This window comes from Montipora foliosa, chromosome 12 (assembly GCF_036669935.1).
Source record: "Montipora foliosa isolate CH-2021 chromosome 12, ASM3666993v2, whole genome shotgun sequence".
NCBI classification, from domain to species: Eukaryota; Metazoa; Cnidaria; class Anthozoa; order Scleractinia; family Acroporidae; genus Montipora; species Montipora foliosa.
Genome location: NC_090880.1, coordinates 3088301 through 3103300, shown reverse-complemented (window position 1 = coordinate 3103300; position 15000 = coordinate 3088301). Strand labels below are relative to the sequence as shown.

The window sequence follows — 15000 nt, the reverse complement described above, 5'->3', positions numbered from 1 at the left end:
AATAAACAATATTCCCTCAAAAAGTCATGTTATTCCCTTATTAATGAAATTTATCCCACCTGTTTTCTGCTTTAATGTACTTCCTCACATCCTAGATTAAAGAAAAAACAAAATTCACTACAGCTATAAATTCCGATCTGGCCATCACTACTACTACTACTACTAAAAAATCCCAGGTGGGGGGCAGAGTCTGAACATGAATAATAACATTTATCCAAAGGTTGAGAGAAACAGGTGGAAAGAATAATGGGATACCGACCCGTGATAAATTCCTTGGAAATTTTCAAATTGCCTCGATATTCCACAGACTCTCATAAATTTTAATCTCTAAAAGACTTCCTATGTTGAAAACGTGTACGTAGAATTTGTGCGGTACAATCAAGCGTCTTTGTTAATTTATATTTGCCGATGGTGATCAATGTCTGACAACACCCGGCCAGTTATTTGCGTGTAAATAGCGTGCACTGCCTAACATGCCTAATTCTCAAAAGGATTCCGCCAGAGCTAGGAAGGCCCGGTACAGTGACAGAATTAATGACACAACCACGTGAGCTGCAGTATTTCAGCCGGTTCTGACTCACCTTGGAACCGCGGTGTTTAAGCCAGGAAAAATCATCCTTAAGTTCAACTCCGTGGACAATTTGATGGTTCAGTACTCTCTTCGGGTTTGGCTCCCCCACTGATATTCCAAAAAGCCTTGAAATAAAACTCAAGGAGGATAAGCGACGAAAATTAGAACCAACAGAGGTCAGTGGTCCCAGAGGAAAAGTCGAGATTTTCGCCAAGCGGCAGACTTGCATGATAAAAACGTTAATTAAGATAGGAGTGAAAAATTAAACTTTGCAATAATTTCTGCATGATTCTATGATCGGTATTTTCCAAAGATGTGTTTTTCTTCCGTTTTTAAATTTACCAGTCTCTTCGCTCCAAATACAGAAAAATCAGCGGAAATTGATAGACTAGGAATGATATGTTGTGTAAATCTATTAAAGTTTCTCTGACGTTGGATTGGACTTGGAAAAGTGGATTGCAAGCTCTAACATTCTTACAATCGATAAATATTTGCAGTCAATTACTCTGCTTCTGCTTCCAAGACTTCTAATGTCAAAACCGAAAGTAGGCTCGATTTCCGCCGCTCTCTCGAGTCCGGTTTTCGGGGAGCGCGGGCCCCTTTGACGAAACAGTGGCTGGTGAATTAGTAATGGCGACTAAACGGCCTAAACCGAACGACTGCAACACTGTTATCATCATTTCTAGCAAAAATTTATAATGGTAATAGGACTGAAGGGAGTCCAATTTGGTCTGTAATCATACGAGTGATTAACAAAATCGGACGATATGATCATAGACCAAATTGGACGACACCAGGAGCCCATCACGTGGTGCGTGCAACTTCCATACAGCGTATGTGAAAAGGCGTTTTCACAAGTAAGGTTATTTTTAGATACGCCTTTCCCGCGAATTGGTTTTCAAAAGCCAATCAGAAGCGGTGCATAATTAATAACAGTTTATTATTAATTATGCACCGCTTCTGATTGGCTTTTGAAAACTAATTCGAGGGAAAGGCATATCTAAAAATAACCTTACTTGTGAAAACGCCGTTGCACGAAAATAGGTAAGTTGCACGTTCCGGGTGATGGGCTCCTGACGACACGAGGTCCGAGGGTGTTACCAATTAATCATAACCATTACAATTTCCGAGAAGACAAAATTAATGCATTACTTTTTCACTGTCTAATGTTAGAAATTTGTCCATTTTGGAAAATCCCTAGTTTGGTAAGATAAGTGGTTGTTGCTATAGTTTTTGTGATAAATTCTGTGATTGGTGGATTGAGCTGGGTGCACTTAATATGATTGGTTGATGTAACTGTCCGATTTCAGGTATCCGATTACAGCCAACTGTCGAATTTCAACCCTACACAATGATTAGTGAAAAATAAAGTAGTTAATGCACCAATCAAATTTGAGAAAATTGACTAGTCCAAATATCAAATCCCTCACTACCAATTAATTAACTGCACACTTTTTCAGAAAGAAGGAAGTCTCTACAACGAACTATAATAGTAACTTTACAAACGAGTTTCCAAAAATGTCCCTTCTTCTTGCTTCATGTCATTTCATGAAAACTGACCAGAAAAAGCGATCCCTTAAAAAAGTTCCGTTGTTTAAGCTTCAGAAATGCAAATAATATAAAGTGCAATCGTTGAGCATAGGTAACTAGTTATATTTCGACCCGTTTTAAACGTCGCATTTTACATGTGCCAAATATGATGCAAATGAGCGAAAACGATAGATTTTTCTCATTTGCATTAGATTCGGCACATGTAAAATGCGACGTTTAAAACGGGCCTTACTTCAAACATCAGCGTCGAATCGCAACTTTTGTTGTGAAAAACGAGTTTTGCAGCGTTTTGAGCTCTGAATTTGTGGGAAAAAAGCTCACAAACGTTCTCATTCCATGAAAAACTTGTTAAAAACGTAAGAATTAGTGTCATATTTACTCTTAAGCGATTTGCGGCTTTTTGGTTGAAGTCTCTTTATTAATTATTCATCGAAAATGACTTCACGAGAAATTAAATGATTTGGGAATTGACTAACAATGCCAAATGAAGTTCTATTAGTAGCACATATTTGCTATTCTTGTTTCCTTTATCTCTTCCATGACGAACAGTGTATTTCTGGCAATTTGTATTGAATTTTAAGACTTAACTCTTGTCACATTTTTCCGGTCTTAAATTCTTAAGCTGCTTAAGTGGTGTTCAGGAAAATTTACAAGCCTGATACTTACCGGCGGAGCTCATTCTGATCGTCAGGTCTCTCTATCACCCAAATTAATTAAACATCATCTGCACCCAAAGAGCAAAAACAAAAACCCTTTTAAAAAAAACCAATGTGCGGCTCTCAGTTCGTGAGTTTTCAATTTAACAACCAGTTCTTCCCTGTCAGTTTTCTCCTGAGCAGACACTACAAAAACTAGCGACGCTCCCACAAGTGTCTTTTTATGAAATGGATATACCAAACGGAAATGTTGTGAACCGTATCTCTCTTATATGAATCTTACGCCACATAACATGCTTTTGTCCTGCGAAGACGTGAGTGCAAGATGTACGCTTGCGTGCCATCTCTTTGGGCTTCTTGCCGGCTGCAACTCCTCACGTGGACTTTATTACTGATGCGTATTTAAATCAAAGCGGTTAAAGGGACGGACTTGAAGCGATTTCTGGTCAATATTATACTTCATTCTTTACAGTTAAAACTTTGATGACTTTCAAAACCTTTCTGCATTATTTCTTACACGATCCAAGTCACTTACCTAATTAGCGTGTAGACCGCAACATTTCGACCGCTCATGATTCAGGCAAAAAGGTCGACTGGTTACGCTTCTACCTATCACATCCCGATCACCGAGATACATATAGCACCGCGTAACCAGTCGACCCGTTATCGCCTGAACAGTAAACTGTCGAAACGTCCAGGTATACAAGCTAAGTGACTTCGTCTTGAGACAAGCAATCATAGGTTTTGTTGTTTATTTACCCCGATGACCAGTAACACTTATTTTACGATATAGAACAAAAGGGTCATCCAACACATGTTCTATTTTAACCTTTACACGAGCTACTACACAAAAACATGAAACTGAACGTTCACTTGACTGGAAACGTTTAAAATTAGGTCTTGAACAAAACACTTTCTTACTAGATATTCGATCCCGAAAGTAGGTAAATATATTCTGAGCAAAGGAATCACTTTGGACTTTATTTTGTGGCTGCCAGCAACGGAACGACTGAGGAGCTCAACAGCGTCCGTTGGATTTTTAGTGTCATACTCATAATGGTGATAATGGCGAAACAATTTCCCTTTAAGTGGGCTATATTATGACCTATTCGCCTTTATTGTCAATGTTTTAACCACAAAGTTTGGGAAGAGTAACCTTCGATTCAGCCCTGTATGCAGTTATTCAAGCTTTCCCTTAAGCTGAGTGTGGCTTTCTTGAAATCTTGCCATGAGGGCGCCATAAATTCTTTTGTATCTCACAAGAAAGACGTATGAAAGCTTTGAGACTATCTTCTCCTAGCTAGTCTTGAAATTGAACATGTTAACAGACCACCTTTTCAAAAAAAAAAAAAAAAACCAGATCCCAGTTTCACAAATAACAATTTGGGCCTGTAAACTTTTATTCGGGACTTGCGAGAGGGGCTCAGTGGACATCTCTAGTTAAATTACTCAGTGTCACTCCTGATAAATTGACGAGAAAAACACTAGTACTCCGTGAGCTGGCCCGAACAAGTGATCGCCGATGTGACTGTCCTGAGCAGGTTCAAACCGCACATCCATTAACACAAACCTGAACTATTTGCCATCTTTTATCTTCCCTCTTCCCACTTTCGGTTTATCAAATATTACGTTAGGTACAGAATGTTAGGTACATGAAGGTAGACACGGTATTTGGCACCGCTGTCAGGCAGTTCTGACGTTCCACCCGTGCACCTGCAAGTTTCAAGGCTGCAACGTTTAAGAATATTTTGTTTCTGACCTTTGATTAATCCTGATCGCTAGAAGATTATAGCTTCCTCAGCATAAACAAAAGAGAAAATCTCTCATAATCTTTTTTAGTTACAAAGATCATTTTACACGTCCGATGAAGCATAGTTAGTACTACTAACTATGGATGAAGTTACTCACTATAGCTAAACTAAAATGTTCACGCGACTTGATTGGGAGGAGATCATTCTCTGATTATTCTAGTAAAAAGAAGCGGCGATAAAATATATTGAGTGTAATTAAAAGCTGTAGACCACTGACGCCCATTTTAATGTTCAGCGGAAGTGATAGAACTTTAAGTCAATGAAATTGCTTTGGTTAAGAGATAAACCATATCCGAAGAGGCATATCATTGCTACAATAAATTCCCAGAAAAGCGCATGTGTTGCTAAAGCCCCATACGTATTTGCGAAGCCGAAGTCGTTTTCAAACTCATCTATCAAGCTTTTAGGGGCAGCTGATGTTAAGCAGCAGTCGCTTTCTTAATAGCAAACTTTAGCGTTTTATTATTGTCATGATTTGAAAATTCCCTTTAGAAAGTAATTAAAAATCCATTAGCTGCAGCATGTTTCATTATTATATATCTTAATTATTTGTTCTGTGAAAGACAGATCCACTAATCAAACTTGACCGGATTATCAATACGTTTCAACAATGACGCGAGAAAATGGGTATAAAAGAATGCTTATCTGCAAGTCAGTTTAGCACATGGTCGCACGTACTTTCACAGAACTTAACTCTCTGGAATTTTTCCTGAACTCTTGATCACAATGAAGTACTCACCGTCGGTGGCTTTCCTCTGGCTTTTAGTTTCAAGTTTGCTCTTAGTTGATCATCAAGAAGTAGATGCATACGCCGTTTGGCCAAAGCATACTGGAAGCGGACAAGGCAAGAAATTGTTTAAAAAATCTGATGAGGTACATAAACTTAATTAATGTGGACTTTTTTTAGAAATAGTTTCATGAATTCGGGTTTGCTTTTAGGTGTTCACCCATCAGGAACATCAATAAAAATGGATCCTGGGGGCCAAATTTGACTTTAAAACTTTGACGGTTACATCTATTAGTTTCATAATATAGCTACAGTAATTTGTCGTAAAGAAATTGTTCCTATTGTGTCTTTGTGAGATTCATACAATGACACGATTCCTTAGCATGGTGATTTTAACATTATACTTTCATTTATAACCAGAATTCGCTTGATAAATTCAATTGTTTCGTTGTGTTCATCCTTTGAATCTTCAAAAGCTCCTCTACGAAACATAATAGCTTTAAAGTGGTAAATAAGAGCAAATATTTATTCTTAATATGATCTCCACAAGCTGTGCTTGGCATTTTCACGTCAAAATGTTGTCACCTTTGCGCTTATTTTCTCTTTTTCTATTCGCTACTTTCCATTCCGTTGATCATATTGTTCCCTTAATTGTCAAAGTAAACCTCTTGGGAAAAAATATTAGAATTGATGAGTCAGGAAAAGAAATGAGTATAATTAAAAAAGACTGAACTGGCCTGCCTTTTAAGAAAAAAACTCCACCATAAAAACGAAAAATTTGCCAATTTTAACAAATGCATGTAAGTTAAATACCTATTTTGCTCTTATTTCAAAGAAATTTATCAAATACTAGGAAATGTCAGCGATCGTGGGAAATCACATGTAAGACTTGACAAGTGCGTGTTTGTAATCGATCTCTGAGCACAATAAAGATGGCATTCATTTTGCAATGAACTTACACACCTTTGTTTCGGGTTGATTTCTTTGTTTTGTTTTCATTTATTATTATTATTAATGACTTTCAGAAGATGAGTCACGCTTTTTTGTACGTCTTTTCTTGAGAATATTTCTCAAGGCAGTGGGCTAGCTACTCAAAGACAAATTGGAGTTCTGGTGCTATTTTATCCAACGGATATCGAAATTTCTGAAGAGTTAGTGCTGTTGAAGTGAAACGCAAACGCTGAAAAAAGTTGCTGTATAATCATATTTTTATATAACACATAATGCTACAGCATTATTTTTAACGCTCTTTCTTTCTATTGGTTTTATATTTTTCAGATGGACATTTATCGAAGAAACATTTGTGAGACTGCTCGTGCATTGAATTGCAACGAAGATGATTATCCACGGGAAAACTCACACTGATAGATAAACTCGATGTTTCACGCATTTGTAGAAAAAACAATAAAACGTATTTTAACATGAGTTTTAAATAAAGTGCTGTAATTTGTTTTTCCGATTCTGACTAGAGGATACTAGGAAAAGTGCCATTGAGACAAACAGGAATCGGGGGAGGGGGGGGGGGGGAGGATACTCCCTTATATGGGCTATATAGGTATGTGAGGCGCAAAAGGGTATGATTTTTTAGCCCTTTTGGTCTGAAATATGGTATCGATTTTGACCATTTTGGTCTAAAATAGGGTATCATGGTTTGTGCACTCTCGTCTTGAATTTGGCTATGTTCTTTACACGAGTTCTTCTTCATCATTAGGCGATAAGACCATTTCCAAATGTTCACGCCAACCGTGTATCCGCCTTCTTAATAAAAGCGTATATTTATATAAACATTTCCTTTAAGATTGGTCTGACCTAGGGAACTGATACAGGTCTGATATAGGGTATTGATTTAAGGGTCGGGTCTGAAATAGGGTATCAAATTTTTTATCAGGTCTGAAATAGCATAGAGAAAATCACAGTTTTTGGTCTGAAACAGACTGCAAGGGTTTCAGGAAGCGTCCCGCACACTCCCACCCAATTTTTCTTATCCTTTGTGTTGCGAAAATTTTTGTGTCTATTATCGTGTATGTACAGAAGCTCGTGACCTTGAATAATTTTAACTGTTGTTCAGAGCGGGGTTTTCTTTTAGCTTTTTTTTTTCTGTATTTGGATGTGATGTAACGTACCTCGTGCATTTTCCCGCGCGTGCAGCATCGACCATCGTTTTTGTCCATATTTGGGCAAAAATTGGTGTTAAAATCCAACAACAAAAGCAAGGTGACACACGCTAACACATCACGCATGCGCACAACCATTTCACCTGGTCAATTAGCAGCCATGGACAGCTGTTTCGGCCTTGCTGGGCCTCATCAACATGGTGTGGCTAACGTCCCAGGCGGGTTTTTTAAGCACCGCTTTAAGTGGCAGCTTCACATGCAATACTTGAGGTAACCTGGGTTGGGAACCGCAAAACTGTTCTCCCACGGTGTGTTGGCCACACCGGGTTGGTAGTTACACGCTTCAAAGTCATGTATTGATAGCACTTTCGAGCATTTCAACAAGGCCATAAAGGCACAATAGTAAAAATTTTGAGCGTAAGCATTAGCAAAATAGCAAAAAATAAAAGAATAATGTGCCAAATCCTAGATAGGATATGATATGACATCACGTGACATGGCATGACATGATTTTTTATATTTGATATAGATTAACAAATATAGATGATGTGAGAATCCTAGCGTGACAAAAACAGAAATCCGATCCCGTTGTTGTGTTACCTTAAAGGCTCTGTTGTTGGTGACAAAAATTTCTCTACCCTTATAGCCAACAGACAGCTGTCGTTGTTTTCATCTTTAAAACATCGCTGTTAAATGTTCCCTAAATCTTAACAAAAAACCAGCTGTTACTTCTGAAATTCAACAGAGCTAGTTGAAGCAAGCGCATGGGTTAACCCCGCACCAAATGCTTCGCGTTGCAAAAAATCCTTCAGATGCGTGCTTTAATTCGTGCTTTGCTATAAACCCCAACCGTGAAGCAAATGAGTGTCTATTTTATTACCACAAAAACATCCAAGTCAAGAACATAACAAGTCTATGGTTTTATTTAGGTGACAATTCCAATTTGTATTAAAACTGCCAATGTCAAATATCAAGTCACTAATTAAAGTCCACGAGGATGGAATCTTCATATTTGCATCTTTTCAGGTTCAGCATCAATCATTCGCCATTCGTTGATTCAGAGTTGTCTCCCAAGTCGCAGCTTAGTAAACGCGCAGCGTCACAAATGTTCTTTCGGGATGGCGCGAACTGAAACTGAAGACACACAATCGTAACGTTAGCCCTGAGGCAAGCACCAACGTGAGCCATAAGACCAGTAATCTGAAAAAGATTTCTTGACAATATTTTTGCCATTTTGTCTACTCTGAAAGATAAAATCCTCAATCTCTAAATTCCAATTCGTTCCGGATGAAGGACCTGCCAACAAACCACTTCCGGGTGAGTGGAGCTTCCTGGGTAAATATCTCGAACTAAAAGGATTTTATTGAAGGGGAAGCTTCACGCCTTTCAGAGCGAGGATATCCTAACAATTTCACTGAAAAAATCAACCCTGAAACAAAAGGTCTTCTCATTGGTTTTCGTAAAGAAATATGAAAAGAGTCTCTAATTGGTGCATTCATGTTAGCACGAGGAGTGAGTAGGCGCCGTAAGGCTCAAATAGCCAATTTCTGGCCATAAGAACCCTACAGCGCATGTTCTCCAACATAGAGTTTCCAGAGCCTCGGGTCCATGCGCAATATAAGATCCGACGCTCTAGTGACGAGAATGGGTCTTTGAATAACTGAGGAAAAAGTGCAGGAGTAAGGCTTCGGACCTTTTAAGTGAGTTATAGGGCCTACTTTCTCTCAAGAAAAAAGTGGCCGACTTGGCGTGATATTTTAAAAAAGGTTTATGGTGTGTGAGACCCCTTAAGCCGAAACAGCTTTAAGTCAAAAACTGGTGGAACATGTAGACTTAGATGTAGATCCAAAAATGTCTCGCTAAAATTGCTAGGGAACAACTACGAAGAGAATCCTACCATTTGTCACCATGCAAGTACATTCCGGCAAACCCTAGCCTCGAACAGTTGAAGAAATCCTTACAGTTGTCACTAAACCTCCCTTTCTCTCTTCCGAAAAGGAGAAGTCATTTTCTGACTTCGAAGTCAAGATTAAATAACTTTACGGAACTTTGCTGTTATGAATGTAGCCCAGGAAACAAGACAACAAGACGAAAACGATGACAGAACGCATCCGTAAAAAAAATTGTTGAAATATTTATAAGAATTTAATAAATCATTGGTAGCTAACTTCAACTATACAAATTTCGCCCGGCGAAACCCAAGATTTTTCGAGGTTTGTCGAAAACAAAATATTAATTCGCAAACAGGGATTGCGGAAGGATTATTTATGCAATTTTTGGCACCCAACAAGAACAGCTAGGGCAGCAATTAGTTTGCTAGAAAGGCCGCTTGAGAACGTAATTTTCCCACACCAACTTCTGAATGGAAGCTTTTATTTAAATTTCGGGTCTCAGTCAGACAAATTCTTCCCGCTGTTCAAACTATAAAGAAAGGAAACGGTCATTATGCATCACAAGGTATGCGAGGCTTCAAGTTGAATTTTTCTTTTGTGTGCGTCTGACTACGTCGACATCCAACCAGACAGACCAAGAGGTCAGAGGAGCAAGTGTAAAACACCTATCTGTCTCTTAACTACTTGAAATGATCTCAAAGATAAGTGAATTTTATAAGGCACACATCTCCTCAAGTTAATTCTCTAGAGAATTAAGCTTTGCCTTTGAAAATGAATGTATACTATCTTTAAAATCGGAGTGTATAATGAATACACAACGGTGGATACTTAAGAGAAAAGTTAAGATTTTTTTTACCCCTGATGAAGTTTGGCGCATCTGTCTTTTCCCATTCATGGCAGGCCCAGTAAGTACGGCTAGTGCTTCAACTTCCTGATAAGATGTTAGTACGAACGCTAAAGACAAGATACAGAACACAACCAAAGAACTCCAGAGCTTGGCCATGGTCACAGAAACTCTTAAAATCGAGACAGACTTCAAATTACCCCTCGTTGTACTTGACTCGTCCGCGTGTATCAGGTAAAGCACAATTTGCTCAAGGCGTTGTCTTTAAATACAGCTCCCCTTCGTCATTTGTCAATGATGTGTTCCTTTTTGATTAGCATTGAAAACAGTCACAAATTTTGCGTCCCACTGGTACTTTCCCTTAACAAAGACGTTTAGGAAGAATATTATGCGAAAAAAGCATGACCCTGAAGGTTCTAATGAGCAAATGGTTTATGCGCTGTTTCACCTGCAAGCATTTAAGATTAATTATATTCGGCCGAGAGAAAAAAAAATCCTCACCTCATGAGCAGGCACAACTGACTTATGAGGGAAACAAAACGAGGGGACTTTAATTTTTATATCATTTATTATATGTTCAAGAATGGCTCAAAAAAGGTATTATTAAACATTCTGATTTTATAAAGTGTCCGAACTGTTAAATATCGACAGCGAAAATTGGAAATTGACGGCTTTTACCAACACCGAGAGAGCTATTAGATGAAAATCTATTAGTTTCTTTTGCATTTGTCATGCAGCTGGCTGTTAAAACTTTGCCAAACAAACAGGATATTTAATTGAACGATAGAAATTATTATTCCTCACTGACACATGAACGGAGGAACCCGGAAAGAAGTGATAAATTTAGGATTTAGGGGTAGTAATTTTCGTACAGTAGGGAGTTTCGAGATCAACAATCCCACACCTCCTAATTCACTTCCTGGAGAGTTGCGCTTGATTTTAGAAGTTAGACAAACCGACATAATGACGAAAAAGATCAATAAACCTGAACTTGCAGTTTTAAATGAGATTTTCGTTACCGTCGCGTCGTAGATGCTATAATTGTGTCACAAGTTTACTAAGATCCCTTGTGAAGATGTATATACATGGATTGAGTAGCTAATTTTATAACTGTTTTATTGTTGGTTCCGTATATACGGCGTGTAAATTGGGACCTTTTTAGGAATGAAATTTGTTACCCATCATTCATAAAACCAATATTTTTGCTTGTTCTATTCTCAACCATTTAATTCCAGTTGTTAAATTGTTTACAAATTATTCTGGTTGATAAAGTTCTAGCAACAGGGGGCATTGACTTTGGTAAAGCTGATCAAGCCTTTGTAGTTGTCAATGACCGTATAACTTTATCAGTTGCCGGGACAAGTCGCTATCCAACAGTTTCAATCTTTGCAAAGATTCAAGTATTTGCACGCGTAATTGTAAATATGCATACTCTAGGAACATCTAAGTAAAACTAAAGGGGTGTTCGAGAACCTTCGCAATTGGTGTATACAGCGTGATATAAATATTATTATTGTCATTCACAAAGCCGAGACCGTTCTCACACAGATGTGTATACCTACCAACCTGTTGAGGCGCAGGTATTTGCTAACGTTCTAAAAACGTAAGCTCTTTCAAATCTCATGTTACTTTTTCTTTGCCAATCGATGCTCCAAGAAACATGATGTTTTCGTTTGCAGCTGTTCAAAAAGGGAAACCTAACGAACAAATTATAGGGTCTCAGAGGGACCGTGATTTTGAAGTTCCCCTCACTGATGGATAAAGACTGCAGAAAATGTTATCTTCTTGAAGAAAGATACCATCCGCCAACCTCCTAGCGAAAAGTACTTATACTTGCGTCCTGAAATTGCTAATATGCAGACCTTTTTGATCGGCAAAAGTTGTAAAAATAAACCTTCCGAAAGTCCTTGGTTGCGATTCTTTTTAGTAGAGAAATGAAATGTGAATAAAACTACTTCAACCAAATCTTCTGTTAAGTTGCTTCTGTGCAAATTTTGATTTTCGACAAAGGAAGCGCTTGTGCAAATAGTCTTGGATACGATTTTCCCCATTCCTAAATTCTTTGCTCTGGGGTCATTCCTTTACATCTCGTTCCTGCGCAAATCTCCTCTTAATCAGGAAATTGTTCGTACTTTTCAAGATTTATCCTCTGGAACTAAGTACAGAAAGCCACAATTTGTCTGTAGCATAACTAACCTAAAAAATTACACCGGAATCTCTATGGCAATGATACAGTTTCAATTTTGTTTCGGTCGAAGAGTTGCTTTGTTATATAGCTTTGAAAATAAGCTTTCATCTCTCGGTGTGGAATTATAAAGACTGAGGCTCTTGAAAACCAAAGACAGTCAAACATTTCGTTAAGTATTAATTCTGTCATTTCTTTTGTTTACCCTTAGGGCTTCAACACCTCTTTGATCTTTATAATTTTGCTCAGAATTTGTCAGGGGGCACCCACCTTATTGCATGAGCAACGAACTTGAACTCGCAGAAATATATTGGCAAACAAACGAAATCCAAGGGCGTACTTAAATACAGCTATTTAGTTTTAGTTTTTTTTTTTCGAAATGAATACAAGCTGTGGTCTATTTGACACGTCTGTCGCTTTGCACTACTTTTTCTTCATCGTTTAAATTACTGAAATGTAAAGATGAAGCTTCTAATAGCTACCAAATTTAACAAATGGTGATCTATCTTATTTTAACTCGTCCCTTTTTCGGTAATTTTTCAAAACATCCATGACTATTTCCTCTGAAACAAAAGACAAAAACGATTTGCCACTTTCTTATTTAACACACACCCTCACATTTAAGGGAAATTAAGGCCTTCTTAAACAATGCAATTCGATTTAATTATTGAAATATTGAAATTTTGATAGCAAATGACATATGATGAAGCGATTGTTGATTTTCGCCGAGACGCTAGTTAAAAGACTTTCGTGTCCAAAGCGTAGTCGCCGCGAGCCTTTTCTATTTTTGTGAATTACTTCTAATGCCGTGAGCTAATGACAACTTGTGTCAGAAACTCAAGGAACTAAATATTTTTAAGTATATCGCCTTTATTTTGAAGATAATCTGCACAAGAAGATGACGTTTTATGACTTAACTGAGTTCTCTTAGGTCATAGCAGTGTGCAACACGAATGACCTTAGTTTAAAGGGAAATGTATCGTTTTTTCAGTGTATAACTGTAAAATGGTAAAGAAGGTCTTCAAATTAAAAGATAACCAAAAAAGAATAATGCAGTTTTATAACCTAAGACAATTTTTTTGCATTGAAATCATTTTCTGTCTTTCGTCTTAGAGGGTGACGTGGATGGAGATGGATTGAGGTTCTCGCGTTCAGATCTACTGTCAGACTTGTCGACCAATGATGTATTACATTCAGTTCTTTCAGCAATGCACTCTTTGCTTAAGAATCTTTTCTATAAGAACGTTCAGGTCTGAGATAAACTAACATTTTAAGAACATACTAATAACACTACCCAAGGCTGTGGATCAGTTAAGAAGGTCTTCATTTTTCTCATTTGTAATTTTTGTTTTTGTGAGTCTTATACATGAATAACGGTAAAAGACTTTAAAACAACAATATAAAGCTGTTGTTTTAAAAAGGCCCAAGGACGTTTCTTTTTAACATGAATAAAGAATGTGGTTTTTTGTTATTGCATGATACACTAGACAACACCTCAGGTGTAGTCCAACTTAGTATACCACGCATGCATGCAAATTTAAGAACAAGTAAAGAACGTTTTCAGGCCGCTCAAATCTCAAAAGGTAAAATAAAATAAGAAATTTCAGCTTCAGCTCCAATATTAGACGTTCTTATAAAAAAAGAGAGTAATTTATCCTGCATTATTTATCACTTTCTGTACATGACAAGTAATGATAACAGGGAATTTTTTGTAGCTTTGATCAGAAAAAGCAGAAATCTTGCGACTTAGAGAAACTGAATTAGTCCTTTTCAAGAATGTTTTATTTGCAAGAAAAGTATTTTTCCGACTGCAACCTCCTTCCCGTCGTCAAATAGAAGGTAGTAAACCTTGTATGCCAACTAGGCGCGAGGAGGATTATATATATATATAAACCTCTGAAGCAATATTAAGTTGAATCCCACTAAAGGAATAATTTGAGGAATAACTCGAACTTTCCTTAATCACATGTTCATTGTTGTTACGAAAATAGCCATAAAAGGATAAGAGAACTCCATTGATATATAGCAAAGGAAAACAGGTGACACCAATTACTACCGCCCACTTTAATACCTAAGGAGTATATTTTTGATGCCTGTTAAGCTCGCTCTCGGATAAATGCTCGTATGCTATTTCAAAAGAATTTCCATTGCAACCAATTCATTCAGTCAATTGTATGTGTACTTAACGGATCCTGGGGCGCTTTTAACATTCTCAGTTTTGAAATTTTCTTGATCGATGCGCCGACCAAGCCGATAAAAATATCTTTTTGCTGTTAACTTGACAATCGGCTGATTTCCAAACAATTATATGTACCTCTTATGCCATTGCTAAAGAAAGGAAAAAGTTGAGGCAATCGCGAATTTCGTGAAGCATCTACTCGCGAGTGTATCCCAAATTAATTATAAACAAAAAATGTTATGACGAAATTCATGATCAATAACAGGATAGACGCATGAAAAACTGACATCAATTTGTTTTAAACAACTAATGAAAAGATAACCTTTTCCACATGTACGTTTTAATATTATTGAAATCAGGCCTGGATATACATCTTACCATGAATTCAATGCGGAATAAACGATACTCGAATCAGTAAAACCTGGTATCATTTAACTTTCATCATTTAATCACAATGGGAAAACCGGTGA

At 37.5% G+C, this 15000-nt stretch overlaps 2 protein-coding genes and 2 long non-coding RNA genes across 5 annotated transcripts in view; 1 reads left to right on the top strand and 3 right to left on the bottom strand.

Annotated features, from left to right (window-relative positions):
• The window catches only part of LOC137979625 (dipeptidyl aminopeptidase BI-like), a 33944-nt gene extending 32538 nt beyond the window's left edge, over positions 1-1406 (bottom strand). The window contains exons 1-2 of one of the 2 annotated variants that reach the window (XM_068826936.1): positions 582-1406; positions 60-91 (exon numbers count right to left, since the gene is read on the bottom strand). In XM_068826936.1, coding sequence (XP_068683037.1) covers positions 60-91; positions 582-800 — 251 coding nt within the window. In that variant the 5' untranslated portion in view covers positions 801-1406. The remainder of the gene's footprint in view (positions 1-59; positions 92-581) is intronic. The other variant, XM_068826937.1, reaches the window with a different exon arrangement.
• The window catches only part of LOC137979622 (uncharacterized), a 264679-nt gene that overhangs the window by 188010 nt on the left and 61669 nt on the right, over positions 1-15000 (bottom strand). The window lies entirely within an intron of this gene.
• On the top strand, positions 5249-6741 carry LOC137979588 (uncharacterized). The gene is made up of 2 exons (XR_011118368.1): positions 5249-5462; positions 6595-6741. It is a non-coding gene; the product is annotated as an uncharacterized lncRNA (long non-coding RNA).
• LOC137979535 (uncharacterized) lies at positions 8334-10402 on the bottom strand. The gene is made up of 2 exons (XR_011118359.1): positions 10179-10402; positions 8334-8564 (listed from the first exon to the last, which is right to left on the bottom strand). It is a non-coding gene; the product is annotated as an uncharacterized lncRNA (long non-coding RNA).